We start from the raw sequence: 22,504 nt of genomic DNA, 5'->3' as shown, positions 1-22,504 counted from the left end.
CGTAGCGAAGTAAGTAAACAGCTTGCCGGCAGAACCGTACCTCTGCTCTCTGGGCATGGCCGGACTAGCTGTGCTGCTCGTATTCATTTGGGATCAGCACCTACTCAGGACAGTTCTCTAAGGGAACTTGGTAGCACAGAATGATGTCATGCTGAATAACTGTTTGATCTCATGCTGTTCCATACAACAACTGTGTTGACGTTTGTGCTCGGAGTACAAAGGCCAAAGCAGCTAAGCCTACTGTGCCCAGCGTGGTCAGAGCAGCGACGGGGCCAGTGATTCTCACACCACAAACTCATGTTCATCACACTGGCCATTTCACATGGCACTGCACTGATGAAGCAGCATAAAATGTGAATTTCACTGAATTTTACTCTTGAGAATATTTTTCATGAAAATCTGCGAGGTGGAAAGGAAAGCAAGCATCTGGAACATAAGGCCACAGATCTAGAGGAAAAGCACTTGAGCAACTATTTGAGCTATGAGGTCAGCCTGCTACTGTTTACAGTAGAAAATAACCTGAAAGAGTGCTTCACAGACCAATGGGTTATTCAAAACTGAGTTTGGCACATCCTTCCTCCAAAATCACCAAAGTGACCCTAGGACCTTAAGGAAACAACCGACAGTGTTTGTTGCCAATGATACATTTCAGTTTTCGGGCAGATCGTAGAATCTTGGAAAATGTGTTTCTGCCGTGCGATTTGACAGCTTCCCAACACCTGATGTTTCTGATGAGATCAATGGTGACAGTAATGCATTTAAATTTGGGTACTGTGCAATGAAACATGCCAGTGTTTGCAAGATCTCGGTAACTTAATGAACCAATAGTTTCCAAGTGAACGGTGCACGAGGCTACAAAATCCTGCTGGGGCTAAAGACGCTATTTAAAGTACCAGACAGACCAATAGGTTTTCATGTAACAGTATGGAGAGCCCATTGGCACAGCTTCAGACTCCTTTACAATACTACCATATTCAAATTCTGGTGAGGTAAGTATCCAAAGCAAATATCCACAATTATCTGAGGTAGCTATTAAAATACTCCTGTCTTTTCCAACTTCACATCTGTGTGAGGCTAGGTTTTCTTCCTATTCAGTCAAAACAACATACCACACCAGACTGAATGCAGAAACATATATGAGAACCCAGCTGTCTTCTTATAAGTCAGACAATCAGGAGATTTGCAAAAATGTAAAACAATGCCACTCCTGGCAACTTTCCTTGGAAAAGATCATTGTTTTTCACAAAAATGTGCTATTGTGTTAACACATCATTAACATTGTTATTTTCAAATTAAGTAATTAATATTTTAAAAACTTGTTTTAATTTCAAATATGGTAAATACTGCTCAATATAACACACCCTTTTTTTAAAAGCTCATTGGGATCCTCAATAACCTTTAAGAGCATTAAGTGGTACTGAGACCACAAGTTTGAAAACTGCATTTCCAGCGTGGGGAAGTATTCTTAAGAAGAGGAAGAACATGGTTGAGTGATAAGGTAAATGGACATCACTTACAACAAAAAGGCCTCATTCACAGCGTCAAAGAACTCAGGCCAGAGCACTTCCCGAGGTTCATGTCCATGGTAGGTGAGCAGAGCCGCCACCAGGGGTTCGAAATCTGGCAGGGTCACCAGTGGTATACAAACTCGTGACAGGGACCTCACCTGCTCAGGGGCCATTCTGTGGAATAAATACAGTAAGAACTAGTTACCCAAACCTTACAGCCACACAGAGACATAAAGTCTTCATACTGAAAAGGCTGACAGGACACTTGCTTTGCCTCTCATATAAGGAGGGCTCCCCTGCTACCATCCGTGAGCACTTCTTACTCAATTTCCTAGAAAGAAACCCCATTTTAGCAGCAGTTCCCGTTTTAACATCATTCATTGTCAGGACTCTGGCGTAAGTATCTCCAAGTACCTCCAACTTATATGCCCCGAGCAGAGCTCTAGAATTCCCTCCCCAAATGCTCTCTTCCTGCCATGGCCCCCATCTCACTTGCTCAGGCCAAAGCCCTTGAGGTCTGTCCTTGATCCCTTCCCTTTCTGTCATGCACTCTCTGATGCAGCAGTCGGTGCTGTCAGTTCCTCTATGTCTCTACTTTTCATCATGACCCCCTACTTCACCACACCTCCAGGCTTCCTCCTGCTTTGCCCTCACCCCGCTGTTTATCATCAGGACCATCTGGAAGCCCTTTAAAAACTCGGATCACTTCACTTGTGTGTTCAAAGCTTTGTGATAGCTTCCCCTTCACACAGAAAACTAAGCAGCCTTACAACAGCCACCAACACCCTCCCCAGTAAGGCCCACTGTCCCTCTGGCTTCATCTTCTTCCACTCACTGCCTCGCTTGTTCTGGCCTTCCTGGCTTCTAACTAGTCCAGATAAGGTCCTGTTGTCATTCTGCCCGGAACCATGATTACCTTCTTCATTTCATGTAGGTATCAGCTCAAATGTTGCTTTATGCAGCGGATTTCCTGTCCATCACTATAAATGCAATGACCAATAATACAGCAGCAATCAGCCACATGTGGTAATTTAAATTTAAACGAAATGAAATGAAATCTACAGTTCCACTCTCCAGTTGCACTCCATGTTAAGTGTTCCACAGCTAGTGGCTTACAGTACTGGACACTGCAAATTCAGAGGACTTGTCCGTTACTGCAGAATACTCCACTGGACAGCAGAGTTTAACACAGCAAGACCTCCCCTCCCCATGTACTTCCCGGTGTGCTTCTCTCTAGTGTACCTTTCATCAGTTGATCTACTGTGTATCTACTTTATAGTTCATGGCCCGACTCTTCCTGTTAGGATATCAGCTTTATACGGGCAGGTAGTTCTGCCTTGCTCATGGCTTTATTCCTAGCATTAGGGACAACTCCTTACACAAACTACTCAAGAAATGACTTACACAAAATGCTCAAGAAACAGATGTTAAGTGAATAACTGAACCAGAAATTAATAAAATGAAAGTTTTGGATTTTTGCTTTTAGATCTTTTTCCAGGTATTTTCACATATAATCATAATCTGGATATGTTATGCATAATCTCTGCACAATTACTATCTTGAGATCTCTGTTCTGGGGATTTCCTTCACTTCTCTCCTGGACTCTACTTCTTTATTGGTTCATTCATCTTATGTTGTACTTTGGCTGTACTTTGGCTGAGTACAGAATTCTGGTAATTTCCCTATGGAATTGTGAAGGTGTGGTTCTACTGTGGTCTAGCTTCCAGTGTTGCTCCTGAGAAGACCCATGCTATTATGAACCTCAATTCTTTATATATGTCCTGTTTTCACTCCCTGGATAGCCTCTTTGAAATTTCAGAACAACGTGTCTTGGTATGGATTTATGTTTATTCATTGTACTGGGTACTCGGTGGGTCTTAAATCATGGACTTTCTCTTGGATTATCTCCTTGAGGACTTCCTACCCAATCTTTTCTCTGATCTTGCCTTCTGGAAACTACAATTTCTTTGGACACTGAACTTCTTAAACAGCTCTCAGCCTTAGCTTTTCTTTCTTATTTTTCATCTCTTCGTCTTTTGCTCTGGATTTTGAAGGAATTGTTCAGCTTTGTATTGCGATACTTTTTTGATGTTTTTCATTATCACTCTCACATTATTAATTTCTGAGTACTATTTTTTTAATCCTCTGGATGTTCTTCTTTTGAAAAAAGACTAAGTAGCATCCTGTTCTTGTTTAATGGCTACACTAGAACCTTTTACTTTTACGGAGATACTGGTATTGAGACTTTCCATTATTTCAATAATATTTCTTCTTTATTTGTATTGATACCTATTTTTCCCATATTATATGCTTAAAATGATGTCCTTAAATACCTGGTGACCATTGCTAGTCCACTTATATTTAAGAATCAGGCACTACAAAGCCAGTGTGGAGTTAGTTATATGTGAATGAATAGGGCAAGTTCATTGTGATTTTCACTACAGACAGCAGTTTTTAGACTTTTTAAATTTGTTTCAGAATACCCGTAAGCTGGTAAAAATTACTGAGAACTTTAAAGAGCTTTGTTTATGAGGCTGTAACTATTACTTTTTATCATGTTTGAAATTAAAACAGAGACATCTAAAAATATGTATTAATTCACCAGAAGTCATTTTAGTGAATATCTGGTCATTTTTTTTATTGCTTTGATTTGCTCTTTCTGGAATTTGGGATTCCCCATTAGCCTCTCCACGAATGCTATTTATTGTAGCCGGCCCAGTACTTGCCACAATGTAGTTTGGTTGGGTCACCAATAAATTACATTCTCAGCATTAAGGAGCCCCCAGAACAGCTGGGGGTTGGCAGCCATGTGGTACCTACTTCTCCACAGTGTCCTCCCTTGTCCTGTTAGACTTAGGTAGCTCTTGGTTCTACCAAAGTGCGGCAGGAAGGGTTTCAAAATGCCCCTGGCCTTCATGGCTTCCTCTTTTGGTCTGAAACTTGTCAAGTGTGGAGATCCAACTTGAACCGGGGTTAGGGACACTTCCCGGACTGCATCACATTAAGCTTCAGTCCCAACTGACCGCCAGGGCAGCACCAGGTGATTTCTGCCCAGGAATTCAATGGCAGGAGGCTCAACAGGAACCAAATAATGTGGGAAGCATCCTTCCCACGTGGTCGTATGGAAGCTTTCAAACTACCTGCAGCAAGCACAGAGCTGCACAATAAAGGGTGATTCTCAGAAGTGCAAAGGCCGCTCCTTCTAGACCATTTGCAGCAAAGAATGAGAGAATGTAAACATCCTGTCACGGATTTGTTGATTCTACTTGGTGGCAAGTGAGACTCTATTTGAAACACTATGGCAAGACCATTTATCAGGCCTCTAAAAATAATGCAAAAGAAAACTAAACAGATTTTCTTATTTTTTTGTTTCTTTGACAATTTATGCATTGGAGTTATGAGATTAATTTCTACATTTTCCACAAGTCTTTTGAAATGAACTTTAGCACTCAAGTTGTGAAAAATGAAAAAACATATAGATGCCATCTGTTAAAAAAAAAGAGAGAGAAACAGTGTAGCATTGTTTCTACAGGGTCTGAGAGGCTCCAGCGGCTGCCCGTCACAGTAGAGGGAGGAAAGTAATGATAAAACTCGTTTCACAAACAATGGAAATACCTGGATTCAAGTGAACCAGAAAGTAGTTTTCCTGCTATGCTGTATTCTGATATCCCTTTTTTGGTTTTTAAATCTTGAGATGTACAGGTAACCCCAGGTTGACAGTAATACATTATGATACATTAGGAGAAAGTAACACATTAGGATACATATTTTATTAATACATATTAATGAAACTTAAAACAGCAACAGCTGTAAGGGCACCAGCAGGCTTGCCAGCTGTCAGAGGTTACCCTACAGCCCTTCCATTATCTGCTCTCAGGAAATCAGTTTCTACCTGACACAAGAAAACACACTTGGTTGAACTTGTAATTCACTGGAGAATTGTGGGCTTTGAGGTCTGAGTCTCACACAAGCTTTAAGGAATCCGGGTTCTTTCATGGATGAAGAACAGAACTTCCTGTTTGTAGGTCTTAGTAGGACTTTTAAAGCTAATAAAGAGACTCAAAAAGTATGTTGGGCATCAAATTGCTTCTTAAATTCAATCTTTTGACAAGTATAAGTGAACTTAATCCAAGAGATTAAATTTCCCTAAAAACTCAACATATTTCAGAAAAATACCTGCAAGAAATGTATCTTGTTGAATTCTAAAGTTCTTTCTTTAAAAAATAAAGATGGAGAAAGACTCCACAGGAAGCATCATTCAGTAGAGCAAATGAGGAATATATGAGGTGTGTCAGAGTCCAGAGGACATTCTACCAGCACAGGCATCTCATATTCTTGGTAAATTTGGTTAAAAATTTTCCTAATTACACCACAGATTTGATTTGACGAAGACTGCCCTAAACAACTAACCAAGTGAATCACCCTTTCATCCTCGCTGCGCCTGCCATGCACCTGCCTGCGGAACAGCCTTCAGCAGACTCGGCTTGTCCCCATGGTGTGCCATACTGTTTTTGAAAACAAACATCCTTAATGAAAATATAGTCCTGAATTTGGGAATGAACCTGCCCTACAAAATGGCCCAATCTGGCATGAATGAAGTTTTTCGCTATACACAGTGAGCCAGCTAGTATCTGCCAGCAGCTCTCCTGATTGTAGTGGAATTAGATACCTTTGAGCAGCTCTCTTCTCCCATCCAAGCATGAGAAAAAGAAAAGCACAGATAATTCTGAGGAAAGCATCTTAATAGACCAATAAAATCAAAGACTGAATAGAATACATGAATACACAAACAAAAGAAAAAAAACAACTGCAGAGAGGAATAAATATTAAGCAATCTAAGGCCAAGTAAAGATGATTCTATTTTCATGAAGTACACCTGCTATTTTGGAAATGAGACCCTGAGGCAGGAAATAACTGCTTTATTATGAATATTATCTTTTCATTTTCAGCATCTCATAGGGCACCGCTGTTCTAGTTTTTAAAAGTTTAATTATAAAATACTTATAACATATGGAAAAACACAGAGAATTACTATAACAACTATGTACCAACTGCCCAGATTTTATAATGCTAACATTTTATTAAGTATTTCTGTTTGATGTTTTAAAGAAATAAAATGTCTTGATTACAGCTGACACACCGTTCCTCACTCTATTTCCTCCTCCTGGACCCAGGAGTTAGCACTCCCCTGAAGTTGGTGTAGATCCTTTCTGCCAGTTTTAACACTTTTCCTTTATATGAATGTACTTTTTTGAGTGTTCTAAAATTTTCTTTAAGAAATGACATATTATGGATGTATTTTTTCAGCCTCCTTGCTATTCTGTGCCATGAGTTTATGTATCTGGCTTTAGGCCAATATCCAACTGTTTTAACAACTGTAGCTTTGTAATATGCTTTAAAATCAGTGCATGAGAGTCTCTCAGGTTTATTTTTCTTTTCAAAAAAGCTTTGGCAATTTGGGATCCTTTGATATTCTATTTAAATTTTAGGATTGTTTTTACTATTTCTGCAAAAGAAAAATGTCATTTGGATTTTGATAAGATTGCACTGCTATCTACAGACTGATTTGGGTAACGTGGACATTTTAACACTATTGACTCTTCCAATCCATGAATATGCAATGCCTTTCCATTTATCTGTGTGGTATTTAATTTCTTTCAGTGTTTTACAGTTTGCACTGCAGAAGTCTTTCATCTTTTCAAGTTTTTCCTAAGTATTTTGTTCTTTTGATGCTATTATAAGTGGGATTTTTTAAAAACTCCTGTTTTCTTGTTCATTGATAGTCTATACACATACAACTTATATTTGAGTGTTGATTTGTATCCTGCCACTTTACTGAATTCATTTATTAGTTACAATTTTTCTGTGGAATCTTTGGAATTTTCTACATATACATGTCATCTATAAACAGACAACCTCATTTCTTTTAAATTTGGATGCCTTTGTTTTGCTAAATTGCTCTGGCTAAGACTTCCAGTACTGTGTTGAAAAGAAGTGGTAAGAGAGGACATCCTTGATTTGTTCCTGATTTTGGAAGGAAATCTTTCAGTCATTCATCATTGAGTATGATGTTAGCTGTGGACTCTCTACATATATTCTGTATTTTGTTGAGGTGGTTTCCTTCTATTGCTTGTTTGTTGAATGTTCTTATCAAGAAAAAGGGGCTGAATTTAACAGTTTTTCTGCATCAGTTGAAATTATCATGTGGTTTGGTCCATCACTGTTAATATGGTATAACACACTGACTGACTTTCATATGGTGACTTATGGGTACACGTGAGGAATAAATACCACTTGGTCATGCTGCATCCCTTTAATATGTTGAGTTTGGTTTGCTAGATTTAATTGAGGATTTCTGTACCAACATTCTTTAGGAACATTCATCTATACTTTTCTTAGAGAATCTTTATCTGATTTTGGCATACAGTAGCACTGGCCTTGTAAAATGAGTTTTGGAGTGCTATGTCCTCTTCAGTTTTTTTAAAGAACCTGAGAGGGATTCATGTGAATTCTGTAAATGTTTGGCAGAACTCTCCAGTGACACCATCTGGTCCTGGTATTTTCTGTGTTGGCAGATTTTTGATTACTGATTTAGTCTCCTTAGTAGTTACAGATCTTCTCAGGTTTTTAAATTTATTATTCAGACATGGTAGGTTGTGTATTTATTAAAAAATTAATCCATTTATTCCATGTTCATGTAATATAACTGTTGATGGTAGTTTCATATGAGTCTTTTTACTTCTGTGGCATCAGTTATACTGTCTCCTCTTTCATTTCTGATATTTGTTACCTGAAACTTCTGTTGTCCTTAGAAAATTTTCTAACGGCTTGTCAATTTTGTCAATAATTTTTTTTGGTATCATTAATCTACAATTAATTACATGAAGAACATTATGTTTACTAGGCTCCCCCCTTCACCAAGTACCCCCCACAAACCCCATTACAGTCACTGTCCATCAGCTGCAGAATCCCTACTCATCTTCTCTGTGTTATAGAGCCCTCCCCATCCCCCCACCCCAACATTACACATGCTAATCGTAATGCCACCCTTTCTTTTCCCTGCCCTTATCCCTCCCTTCCAACCCATCCTCCACAGTCCCTTTCCCTTTGGTAACTGTTGGTACATTCTTGGGTTCTGTGATTGTGCTGCTGTTTTGTTCCTTCAGTTTTTCTTTGTTCTTATACTCCACATATGAGTGAAATCATTTGGTACTTGTCTCTCTCCAACTGGCTTATTTCATTGAGCATAATACCCTCTAGCTCCAACCATGTTGTTGTAAGTGGTAGGATTTGTTTTCTTCTTATGGCTGAATAGTATTCCATTGTGTATATGTACCACCTCTTCTTTATCCATTCATCTACTGATGGACACTTAGGTTGCTTCCATTTCTTGGCTATTGTAAATAGTGCTGCGATAAACATAGGGGTGCATCTGTCTTTTTCAAACTGGACTGCTGCATTCTTAGAGTAAATTCCTAGAAGTGGAATTCCTGGGTCAAATGGTATTTCTATTTTGAGCATTTTGAGGAATCTCCATACTGCTTTCCACAATGGTTGAACTAATTTACATTCCCACCAGCAGTGTAGGAGGGTTCTCCTTTCTCCACAACCTCGCCAACATTTGTTGTTGTTTGTCTTTTGGATGGTGGTGATCCTAACTGGGGTGAGGTGATATCTCATTGTGGTTTTAATTTGCATTTCTCTGATGATTAGCGATGTGGAGCATCTTTTCATGTGTCTGTTGGCCATCTGAATTTCTTCTTTAGAGAACTGTCTAGTCAGCTCCTCTGCCCATTTTTTAATTGGACTATTTGCTTTTTGTTTGTTGAGGTGCGTGAGCTCTTTATATATTTTGGATGTCAGCCCTTTATCAGATCTGTCATTTATGAATATATTTTCCCATACTGTAGAATACCTTTTTGTTCTAGTGATGGTGTCCTTTGCTGTACAGAAGCTTTTCAGCTTGATATAGTCCCACTTGTTCACTTTTGCTTTTGTTTCCCTTACCTGGGGAGATATGTTCATGAAGAAGTCACTCATGTTTATGTCTAAGAGATATTTGCCTATGTTTTTTTCTAAGAGTTTTATGGTTTCATGACTTACATTCAGGTCTTTGATCCATTTCAAATTTACTTTTGTGTATGGGGTTAGACAGTGATCCAGTTTCATTCTCTTACATGTAGCTGTCCAGTTTTGCCAGCACCATCTGTTGAAGAGACTGTCATTTCCCCATTGTATGTCTATGGCTCCTTTATTGAATATTAATTGACAACATATGTTTGGGTTAATGTTTGGAGTCTCTATTCTGTTCCACTGGTCTGTGGCTCTGTTCTTGTGCCAGTACCAAACTGTCGTGATTACTGTGGCTTTGTAGTAGAGCTTGAAGTTGGGGAGTGAGATCCCCCCCACTTTATTCTTCCTTCTCAGGATTGGTTTGGCTATTCAGGGTCTTTGGTGGTTCCATATGAATTTTAAAACTATTTGATCCAGTTCGTTGAAGAATGTTGTTGGTAATTTGATAGAGATTGCATCAAATCTGTATATTGCTTTGGGCAGGATGGCCATTTTGATGACATTAATTCTTCCTAGCCAGGAGCATGGGATGAGTTTCCATTTGTCCTCTTTAATTTCTCTTAAGATTGTCTTACAGTTTTCAGGGTATAGGTCTTTCACTTCCTTGGTTAGGTTTATTCCTAGGTATTTTATTCTTTTTGATGGTATTGTGAATGGAAGTGTTTTCCTGATTTCACTTTCTGCTAGTTCATCATTAGTATATAGGAAAGCAACAGATTTCTGTGTATTAATTTTGTATCCTGAAACATTGCTGAATTCAGATATTAGATCTAGTAGTTTTTGAGTGGATTCTTTAGGGTTGTTTATGTACAATATCATGTCATTGGCAAACAGGAACAGTTTGACTTCTTCCTTGCCAATCTGGATGCCTCTCATTTCTTTGTGTTGTCTGATTGCCATGGACCTCCAGAACTATGTTGAATAAAAGTGCGGAGAGTGGGCATCCTTGTCTTGTTCCTGATCTTAAAGGAAAAGCTTTCAGCTTCTCGCTGTTAAGTATGATGTTGGCTGAGGGTTTGTCATATATGGCCTTTATGACATTGAGGTACTTGCCCTCTATACCCATTTTGTTGAGAGTTTTTATCATGAATGGATGTTGAATTTTGTCCAATGCTTTTTCAGCATCTATGGAGATGATCATGTGGTTTTTGTCCTTCTTTATGTTAATGTAGTAGTGGATGATGTTGATGGATTTTCGAATGTTGTACCATCCTTGCATCCCTGGGATGAATCCCACTTGATCATGATGGATGATCTTTTTGATGTATTTTTGAATTCGGTTTGCTAATATTTTGTTGAGTATTTTTGCATCTATGTTCATCAGGGATATTGTTCTATAATTTTCTTTTTTTGTGGTGTCTTTGCCTGGTTTTGGTATTAGAGTGATTGCTGGCCTCATAGAATGAGTTTGGAAGTATTCCCTCTTCTTCTACTCTTTGGAAAACTTTAAGGAGGATGGGTATTAGGTCTTCACTAAATGTTTGATAAAATTCAGCAGTGAAACTACCTGGTCCGGGGGTTTTGTTCTTCGGTAGATTTTTGACTACCAATTCAATTTCTTTGCTGGTAATTGGTCTATTCAGGTTTTCTGTTTCTTCCTGGGTCAGCTTTGGAAGGTTGTATTTCTAGAAAGTTGTCCATTTCTTCTAGGTTATCTAGTTTGTTACCATATAATTTTTCATAGTATTCTCTCATAATTCTTTGTATTTCTGTGCTGTCCATGGTCATTTTTCCTTTCTCATTTCTGATTCTGTTCATGTGTGTAGACTCTCTTTTTTTCTTGATAAGTGTGGCTAGGGGTTTATCTATTTTGTTTATTTTCTCGAAGAACCAGCTCCTGCTTTCATTGATTCTTTCTATTGTTTTATTCTTCTCAATTTCATTTATTTCTGCTTTAATCTTTATTATCTCCCTCCTTCTACTGACTTTGGGCCTCATTTGTTCTTCCTTTTCTAGTTTCATTAATTCATTCATTAAAGTTCTTAATTTTAATGAAGTCCTATTTATTGGCCTTCAGTCTACTTTTTCTTTGTTGTTTGTGCTTTTGGTACCATATCTAAAAAAGTCACTCCCGAAGCCAATGTTCTGATGATTTTCTCCAGTGTTTTTATCTAAGAGTTTTACAGTTTACTTTAAAGGTTGGACGCAAAGGATTCCTAAAGGCTGAGAGCAAAGACCACTTCTCACAGAGCTTTAAATGACAATAGTTTTACAAGAAAAAAAAAATCACAAAATCTCTTGTTCTCTGGCTCTCCTAGTTAATGATTTGTGAAAAAGAAATGCTCACTGTTGAAAACAACTTTGAATTCTTTCACATAGTGAAGAAACATTTTGTAATGTGATTAATTGCCTTTTAATTTGTCTGAATCTATTTGTTTAATCTAGAATTTGGAGTATCTTGTTTCTTAAAATAGGTCATATGTGCACATAAAGCATCTACTGCCTCATAAATATGCTGATTGTGGTGTGCGCAAATTATACACACACACACTGAACTGGGTGCTTCTTGCATTTTGTGTTCCCTCCTGCATGTGTAGGACTTTTCACTCAATGGGTGTACAAGAGTTGGTACATGACTTCTTGTCCTAAGTGAGCTGGAAATAGTAATTAAAAACAGAGTTTGATAAAACACACCAATTTGCCATGGATTTCACTAAAGGAATCTCTCCGCATAGAATATAACCATAACTATGAACACACATTTCCTAAGAATTACAAAATTTTTCTCTCATAACTGAACTGATACATTTTGAAACTTGAGACGGGGGATGTTTAGTTTAACACCTACCGCCTTTGAGTGTTAAATCCATTAAGATGATTCTCTCTGAGTTCAGACACTAATGATAAAACCATCTGTAAAACAAAATCAGTTGCAGGTTAACATACTGCAAACAGGATTACATCAGCTCTGTTCTTGTTGGTGTGAGTGGTATTTCCGTTGAGATTCCGCACCCTCCCCCACCCATCCTCTCCTTGTTTTACCTTGTCAAAGTGAAAGGAGAGCAGTGACAAGTCACTTTTACTAATAACTTAGATTTTATGTTTAATGTCTATTATTCTGCATTCCTATTTAAGCTAGTGAAAAATAGGTCATTAATTTCTTAGGAATTAAAACCAAACCCATTAAAAATAAAGCCACATTAGAGTTAGTTTTTTCTTTCTTAATTTAGTTATTTTAAAAAATGCTATTCATATATAAGCTTCCAAAACCAGAATAGTTAACTAATATTAAAAATCTCTTAACATTTAACACTTTTTAGAAAAGCCATATTAACATCATAAATTTAAATTTCTTGAAGTTAGCTAAAATTTAAGGCAGAAAAAAACATAGCTTTAATACTAAGATGTAATATATAATACTATTTACAACATTTTTTATTGAATTTTTTGCTTTAACATACAATTTTTGTCAGGTTATTTTAAATGTAAACTTCGTCCAACAGCAATAGGGTGTGTTTACATTGGTTAAGAAAACTTCTTCTCCCAAAAATCTTTGAGAGAATAAATGAGATGTGTTAAGAGACTAGAGAGATTGGTTGATTTAGAATCTCTTCAGGTCTCCTTCTTCTTCCTCATAATCTGCTTTTGCACATTTCTTCCTTACATGGCCAAAAATCCACCCCAGGTAGGAAGACATAAACATAGAAAAGTTAAACACCTCTTCCAGATGAGTGAAATATTACCCTTTTTGCTGATGGTACATTAAGAAATGAAAATTTCAGTATTAGTAAATTAAAATTACTCACATTTTTAAGCAAACCAGGATAATAATCTGCAGGTGCAAACCCAAGATCTTGAGCAAAAAGACCAGCTTCTTTCATATCAACTCTGCAGGCTGTCAGTATATGACATAACAACCCCTTAGAAACAAACAGAAAGTTCTTAAAAGTGAATGCAAGACCTGCTACATATAATGCCTAGAGTCCAGGTCATTTGTAAATGGGGCGATCTTTATGAAATGAGTTAGCTTAATTTGTCTGAGTACCCAGTTCACTTTGGTTCAAGGTATAAAGAAGAAACTAGTTAACATTAAAATTATTACATTAAAAATAAGTAAATTTAAACAAATGTTAACAATGAAACAAAAGTCTATAATGAATGAACAGTGCTTTAACCATATTAAGAATGTGACCTTTGTTTTTAAACTCATCAAAATATTTTTATCAAAATAGATGCAATAATTTAATACATGACAAGCACACACCACAGATTGCTAAAGGTAAGATTCTGCAAAAAATGATGCTGAGAAACCTGAAAAAAATTAGATCTTCAGCTTATGTTATTCATCAAAATATAATTGAATTTAAGTAAATAAAAGAAATCAATATAAAATTGAAACAAAATAATGAACAAGAAGAAAATACAAGTACTTTTCACAGGTCTGAATGGGAAAGAATTTTGTAAACTGAAAACCGAGGAAGCAAATCATTGGTAGTTCTAAACAAAAGTAAAACATTGTGGTTTTTAGAAAATAACATAAGCACAAACTAGGAATAATATTAACAACAAATAATTTATAATACACAAATACACAAATCATATGTAATCAAATTAATGTAAAAATATGGTACAACAAACACCAAAAGTGTAAAAAATGATTCTGAACAGATTCATTGGAGAAAATGCAAATGCCCAAGAAACACATGGGTAAACGGTCATCCTCATAATCAGAAAGGGGAAGTGTAAAGTTCAGCATATCATTTTTCACTTAATGGAAGAAAGATTTTTGAACACCGAATGCCAGTCTGAAAGTCTGCATAAGCTCAGAGGAGAGTATAGGTGCACACACATACGCCAGCGCCGCTGTGACCCGCACAGGCCCCCACAGGGATGGGCGGGTGCACCACGGCCATGGCCACAGCCACCCCACGCATGGACTGCCAGCGCCGTGCCGCCCGGAGGTTCGCCACCTCCACAGAGACGCCTTATAGGCTGATAGACGCCTGCCTTACAGAATGCAACTTGAAAATACATATTAAAGGTTTTAAAAGCATTCAAAATTTTTAATGTATCTGGCATATATTTAAGGAAATAAAACCAAGTATGACAGTGGGGATTATGCTCAAAGGCATCCACTACGATGTTATTTCTCATGGTGAAAATGTCCCTCAGCAGGGAATTGTTTATCTATTATTATACCCTCACACAGTGGCTCACCGTAAGCCATTAAGATGCTTGTAAAGAATTTATTAAAGCATTTTAAATGGTTATATTATAATGTCAAATGAAGAAAGGAAGATGCAAAATTTAAAACACAGAAATAATCTCATCAGTATAAAAATAATCCACACATGGGAATAAAGAAAATAACACCAAATGTTAACAGTCTCTGGGATGATGCTATTGTACATATGTAATTTCTTTCTTCTTTTAACTTTAGTACATTTTCCAGTTACCTATATGTTTATGTACTACTTCACAATCAGAAAAACATTTACTTTTTGAAAAAGTATTGCTCTGGAAACATTTAATTTTTTTAACAACACCTTTAATTTTGAGATAGAATTCATACTATAAAATTCACCCCTTTGAAGTGTACAACCCAGTAGTTTTTAGTATGTTCACTAGGAAGTGGTCATTCTTCATTTATTTTTAAAGTCCTGAACTGTATTTTGTGAGTATTCATTACAAGATAACATAGGTACACATAAGTATGTGTGTGAGTTCACCCGCAGGTACCTGTGTGAGGGCATATGTGTGCCCAAGCTCACCCATAAATACTCAAGGGGGCAGTCGCAACTGGGAAGAGGTTCCAACAGCTCTGTCAGGGATGAGCCCACAACAGGCACACCACCACCACCGGGTGGGTATCACTAATCCACCATGGCCCTAGTTTCAGCTTTATCATAACTACCGCACACACTCAAAAATATAAAATAGTATGATGAATTTCATCCAGCACCAAACTCAGTAAAGTGATGGAAACACTGAAGATGTTTCCTGTGCCACTTCTCCCATTCCCACCACATTTCCACCCTAGTCCCTCTGCCTGAGGAAACCTGCCATAGATCTGGTATGCACCCTGTTGTGTAGACCATGGCTCTTTCCATCCGTGAGTTCAGACCTGACTCCCTATTCTCAAAGCAGAACTCCCGGCAGCACTACTAATAGAGGTAGAAACCTGCTGGCCCCACAACAGATCCCACCTACTGTTTTCAAATTAGGAAAGTTCATATCAAGTTAAGAAAGTTGTTTTGATATATTACTACTTGGTGGATGTTTAAAAACCCAACAACATGTATAATGTGATTTACAAAAATGCATCCATTGGTAGTAATCAAGACAGTTTGGTACTGGCACAAGAACAGAGCCACAGACCAGTGGAACAGAACAGAGACTCCAAACATTAACCCAAACATATATGGTCCATTAGTATTAGATAAAGGAGCCATGGACATACAATGGGGAAATGACAGTCTCTTCAACAGATGGTGCTGGCAAAACTGGACAGCTACATGTAAGAGAATGAAACTGGATCACTGTCTAACCCCATACACAAAAGTAAATTTGAAATGGATCAAAGACCTGAATGTAAGTCATGAAACCATAAAACTCTTAGAAAAAAACATAGGCAAATATCTCTTAGACATGAACATGAGTGACTTCTTCATGAACATATCTCCCTGGGCAAGGGAAACAAAAGCAAAAATTAACAAGTAGGGCTATATCAAGTTGAAAGCTTCTGTACAGCAAAGGACACCATCAATAGAACAAAAAGGTATCCTACAGTATGGGAGAATATATTCATAAATGACAGATCCGATAAAGGGCTGACATCCAAAATATATAAAGAGCTCACGCACCTCAACAAACAAAAAGCAAATAATCCAATTAAAAAATGGGCAGAGGAGCTGAACAGACAGTTCTCCAAAGAAGAAATTCAGATGGCCAACAGACACATGAAAAGATGCTCCACATTGCTAATCATCAGAGAAATGCAAATTAAAACCACAATGAGATATCACCTCACCCCGGTTAGAATCGCTACCATCCAAAAGACAAACAACAACAAATGTTGGTGAGGTTGCGGAGAAAGGGGAACCCTCCTACACTGCTGGTGGGAAAGTAAATTAGTTCAACCATTGTGGAAAGCAGTATGGAGATTCCTTAAAATGCTCAAAATAGAAATACCATTTGACCCAGGAATTCCACTTTTAGGAATTTACCCTAAGAACGCAGCAGCCCAGTTTGAAAAAGACAGATGCACCCCTATGTTTACTGCAGCACTATTTACTATAGCCAAGAAATGGAAGCAACCTAAATGTCCATCAGTAGATGAATGGATAAAGAAGAGGTGGTACATGTACATAATGGAATATTATTCAGCCATAAGAAGAAAACAATTCCTACCATTTGCAACAACATGGATGGAGCTAGAGGGTAATGTGCTCAGTGAAATAAGCCAGGTGGAGAGAGACAAGTACCAAGTGATTTCACTCATATGTGGAGTTTAAGAACAAAGAAAAACTGAAGGAACAAAACAGCAGCACAATTACAGAACCCAAGAATGGACCAACAGTTACCAAAGGGAAAGGAACTGAGGAGGATGGGTGGGAAGGGAGGGATAAGGGCGGGAAAAAGAAAGGGGGCATTACAATTAGCATGTGTAGTGGGGGGGGGCACGGGGAGGGCTGTACAACACAGAGAAGACAAGTAGGGTTTCTGCAGCATCTTAATATGCTGATGGACAGTGACTGTAATGGGGTTTGTGGGGGGGACTTGGTGAAGGGGGTAGCCTAGTAAACATAATGTTCTTCATGTAATTGCAGATTAATGATACCAAAAAAAAATGCATCCACTGGAGAGCGAGAAAATCAGGAAATTTACAGAATCAAAGTGAACTTTTTATGAGCTATAATTAAAAGGCTCCTTACTAAAGTGAAGAAAAGGCTGGATGGAAGGCACTTGGATATTACTTGCCTTTCTTTTGGGTTCAAAACTGTTCTTTATACACAGAAAGCAATCAGGAACTGACGACAGCCCGGGAGTTCACCTCTGAGTTACTTTCAAACACATGTGCAGTCTAGGTGACAGCAAGTAGTCACGGTCAGCAGAGGCAGGGCAGTAAATGGCGGCCAGTGTGTCACCCTCTGGGGAGTACGTACTGGAGGAGCCTCCCTGTTCCCTGTGGCAGGTCCCTCGGCAGAGGGAGCTGGGACCAGAGTCCTGCGTGGTGTTCTGGGAAGGAAAGCCCAGCCAGGTCTGACCAGCCATGGGCCGCATCCATGCGAGGCTCCCATGCCAGTTAGCCACACAGGGAGGGAGAAGGCCCGGCTTGGTTTACAAATGAGACGAGGCCAAGGGCTCTGAGCCAGGGGCCGTCTGGGTTTTCAGAGAGGAGGCCAAACTGACGCTAGATGGAGGAAGGGCGGTGCTGAAGTGCCTCACCTCTGCCGTCAGACTTCTGGCATTCCATTTAACAAACAATTCCAGCATGTACATGCTGGAAGCTGTTCTAAGCACATGACAAACAGCAACTCATTTAATCCACAGCCTGTGGTATGGGTACTATTACTGAATCTATTAGGGATGAGGAAACTAAGACACGCTATTTAAATAATGTGCCAAGGCTGGTTACTTACTCTCTGGCCAAAGCTGATAGGGATCCTCTCTATATCTGCTCTCCAGAAGGCAGCCAGAAGCTTCAGCATAACAATGGGAACATGACTAGTCCTCAGCTTGCCCCCTTTGAGGCTCTCAATACCCTATGGTGAAGCCCATACTCCTGTGCAAAGTGGTGACACCAAGCCTGAGGTTCTGCAGCCCCTACACAGGGCTGGCTCACCCTCACTGTCTTGTTGGGGCCCTAGAGGGCTCATTAATTACTGATTGCTTACCATGTGTGAAGCACTATATTAAGTTTTTCAAAGTATCTCACTTAAAGCCCTTTGAATTCTGTTTTTAATAAAATCCAATTAAGCAGTTTTGATTAAGGCATCTATAAACAGGTAGCTGCTATCATTATAATTCACGGGTGATTGACCCTTAAAAAAAGAAAGCACAGCGCACTATAGGCCCAACTGGGATAAAAAGTAATGTGGTGTATGTCCAATAGGAAGAAAATGATTTCAAGGTTAAAATGGGTAGGGGTCAGTTAAGATTGTGTATCTTAAGCAAAACCATGCCAAGGCTTTCCCCAGGAAAATAGTGCTTCCCAGAAACCCTCATGTCCCGGGCCTTGGACCAATGCATGGAGACTAGCTTCCCCAAACTGCATAAATTACTCTGGTAGCTGAGCCAATGAAAATTAAACAAAACAAAACCAGGACATTCACTAGATTCAGAGGGTGTGACCACTGATTGTAAATAACTCCTGAGTTATGTTTAAAATAGCCATAAATAGTTCCCCAGATAGTATTCATAATACTTGCATTATACAAGCTGACTGTTACACTTCAGGTCTTGGAAAAATGAAAATAACTGAATTGGCAGAGTTTTCTTGGCCTAAATTTCCAAAATGATATAGTTAGAAACTGATTTTTTAAAACTCAGATGCCATAAAGATTATTTCCCCACACCAGCTTCTCATGCTAGGAAGAAACATAACAAATAGATTATTTCTAGGAGTAATTTTAAATTTCTTCTTTAAACTACCTGTATTTCCCAAGTTTCTACAGTTAGTGCCCTGTTGACACACATACACACACACACACACACACACACACACACACACTCTCTCTCTCTCTCTATCCTGGGAGGACAGATCTGTAAAGTCTTTCTGGGAGTCACTTGGTGATATGCAGCCAAAGCTTTGAAATTCATATCCCTTTACCCAGTAATTAAATTTCCAGGAATATATCCTAAGGCAAGATTTGGGTTCATGGGAGCATTATTCATAACAGTGAAACACCAGATGCAAACCAAGTACCCACAACATTGAGCTGGTTGGACTCCTCATGGTTCATCCAACAGTGTGAGCCATACTGTGAAGAGATATTTCATGGCAGAAAAAGGCAATGTAACACTAACTTGAAAAGGAAGGTGTAAACCTATAGGTTCAATATGATTTCAATTTTGTATGCACAAAAAATGCCAGGAAGAAATGTAACAAATAGACTATTTCTAAGAGTAATTTAAAGTTTCTTCTTTATACCTGTATTTCCCAAGTTTCTACAATTGCCATGTCTTATTGTTTTATCATAAGAAATGTGTTGTAAAGTTAAGTTCCATGCTGTAACTTGCATCTGCTGTCTCCGTCATTCCCTAACACAAACTGCCATGAAGGGCCACAGGCACAGGTCCTACGAAACAACATACTGAGGCCACCTAAGGTTACAGAACTTCAAAACAGGCACCTCAAACTTCAGACCTCCAAGTCCCTCTTCAAAAGTAAACGAAAAGATTTATAAGCCCTTCTCATTGCTAAGAATGATTTTTTTACTGCCACCTAGTGGCTAGAGTCTAAACCCAAGCCACTGAAGATCTGCAGGCACTGTCCAGGGACAGAAGGCGGTCCCTACGGTCATATGATAACAGAGTCTTTTTAAATGCTGACAGAGCGATCCCAGAGGTCCTCTGCTTCAAGCCTTTCATGTCACTGATGAGGAACTGGGTTTCTGAATATGTACAAAAAAGATGTGCGTATAAATGAACAGGTCTGAGTTAAAGGGGAAAAAGAAAATGTGTAAATCCTCACCCTGACTTGTGACCTGAAATCCTGCAAGGGTAGAAAATGCAGAACAAACACAGCTGTGCACAAAACACTTGAAGCCCAATTCTGATTCACGGAGGAGTTCTAAGAACTCTGCTAATGTTTGAAAGCCATTAAAAAAATGCTTATAGCACGAAGGTGAACTTTTCAAGGAGAGAATCTTTAAATAAACAGGCAAACCCACGGCCCTTGTGTTCAGGTGTTCTCTCCCTCGCGCCCTGTATGTATCTGCTCCATCCTGCAGAAGGCAGCATGCAAAGGCAGTCAGGAAAGCTGAAGCAACCAGGCTGTGGTTTGGTGCATGGTGGGCTATGAAAGGAAGGCTGTGGCTCCTGCTCAGGCAAAGCGCTGAGAGCCAAGCTGTGGTCGGTATTCGGGAATTGAGACACAGCACGTATTTTATGCTTCTTCAAACAATTTCTTCATCTGATCATTAAAGTCTTTTGAGAACTTCCATCACTTTGGTTTCCATTGCATCTCTTCTCTATACATAATATAAATAAAAACTGTTTGTTAAGAAGGATCCCTGATTCATTCATTCAACAAACATACTGTGACCTGTACCCAAGACACTCTACAAAGGCTAATGGGATAAGAAGTCCCTACATCTGAAGCAGGGCATGGAGATGGAAACACCGCTGACAGAATGCAGTAAGTGCTACAATGAGGGAGTGAGACAATCACTGTGGGAACAGGGCAAGTAATGATTAATTCCGGCTGTGGGGTTTCAGCATGCTCCCAAACATGATGACTTCTGAGCTGTTTCTGACAGCTAGGGGAGGAGAGAAAGTGAGGGGAAAGAGTAAGGGAAAGAGAAAGGGAGGGTGATGATGTTGGCTGGGATACACAGAGAAATAACTGGAGAGGGGTAGAGGAGGAGGTGGGAAAGGGGCCATGGAGGTCAAACAAAGACCTGGTAGATGTTCCTGTCACCCTGCCACTCCAAGTCTTTACTGGATTCCTACGCACACAGACCCCTACCTGGTGCATCCACCTGGCCAGACTTACTGCACTCAGTCTTTCTCTTGATGTGTGATTTGGTGACATCAGACTCCCATGCTGGTCACCAAGTACATCCAGCTCTTCCCCACTGCCATTCTGTTTCTTTCTCCCCGACCCATCTCTAGATGCCCAAATTGCATTTATCTTTCAAAATCCCTGTCTCCAAGACTTCCTGTTCCTAACAGGATGCAATCCCGTTCCTCTGCAAATGCCATGGTGTCCTATTTGTATTTCTCTCTAAGTGCCTACTGAGCTCTGCCTTGCCCTGTAGTCAACTTTCCTCATTCTACTTGATAGCCCACAGGCTCTCCAAGGAAGGGATTGTCTGTCAATCTTCATATTCCATAGAGCAACTGCTAACTAATCCTTGGCATTTCACACAATTGGTATTCAGTAAACATGAGCTGAATCAAACTCAGAAGAATGGACTGTTCAAGTACAGTATCTGAACAACTTAATTACTGCAGGATTCCCTCGTGACCTCATTAGAGCATAAAACGATACATTTTTCCTTTTCACAATCTGCTTTCCTAACTTTCAGTCCATAAAATGCCCACAGAAGAGTGGAAAAAACAGAGTATTGCGGGTTCTTTCACTTCAAAGAGTTTTACTTGATTTGGTGGCAATGAATGGAATCTGGCACAATGACGTGAATATAATTCCATTGAGAAATGGGCTGCTTCGGTGCTAAGCTATGGCAACCTCCGGGTGCACAGTTCCTAGAGCTCCCGGCCAGGGCTGGGGCAACAGTGAGGACCAGGCTTGCTTAGAGAAGTGATGCGAAGTTACAAATCCGTCTTGGCTATACTTAACTGAAAAGTATAATGTATAATTACAAGTTTTTAAAACCCTGTTTCCTGCAACCTTGAAGAGCAAATGAAAGTTTCTGGAAGTTCAGTCCAATCAACTCAATTATTTTTAGCCAAAAAACTTATTCTTCCAGGCACAACACATGTTTAATCTTTAATCTTCTCAAGCTTCCACAGAAGCATCTGGACCGTGCAGTCCTTGGCCAGCAGAAATGCTGCCATTTTGAATACCTTGCAGATTTTTTAAAATTTGATTTTCATTAAGATATCATTGATATACAATGTTATGAAGGTTTCATATGAGCAACATTGACGTTAATACATTCACCCACATTATAGAGTCCCCTCACACCCCTCCCACACTGCAGTCACTGTCCATCAGTGTAGTGAGATGCTATAGAGTCAACACTTCTCTTCTCCATGCTGTACTGCCTTTTCCCATGCCCCCCCTACATTGTGTG

General features: G+C 39.1%; 1 protein-coding gene across 9 annotated transcripts in view; it reads right to left on the bottom strand.

The window, feature by feature from the left end:
* The window catches only part of FANCC (FA complementation group C), a 299,481-nt gene that overhangs the window by 51,764 nt on the left and 225,213 nt on the right, over nucleotides 1-22,504 (bottom strand). For all 9 annotated transcript variants that reach the window (XM_036904368.2, XM_057498496.1, XM_036904371.2 and 6 more), the window contains 3 exons: nucleotides 13,328-13,441; nucleotides 12,370-12,434; nucleotides 1,518-1,682 (listed from right to left, as the gene is read on the bottom strand). In XM_036904368.2, coding sequence (XP_036760263.2) covers nucleotides 1,518-1,682; nucleotides 12,370-12,434; nucleotides 13,328-13,441 — 344 coding nt within the window. The remainder of the gene's footprint in view (nucleotides 1-1,517; nucleotides 1,683-12,369; nucleotides 12,435-13,327; nucleotides 13,442-22,504) is intronic.

This window comes from Manis pentadactyla, chromosome 3, assembly GCF_030020395.1.
Source record: "Manis pentadactyla isolate mManPen7 chromosome 3, mManPen7.hap1, whole genome shotgun sequence".
NCBI lineage: Eukaryota > Metazoa > Chordata > Mammalia > Pholidota > Manidae > Manis > Manis pentadactyla.
This window is presented reverse-complemented; position numbering and strand designations above follow the sequence as displayed.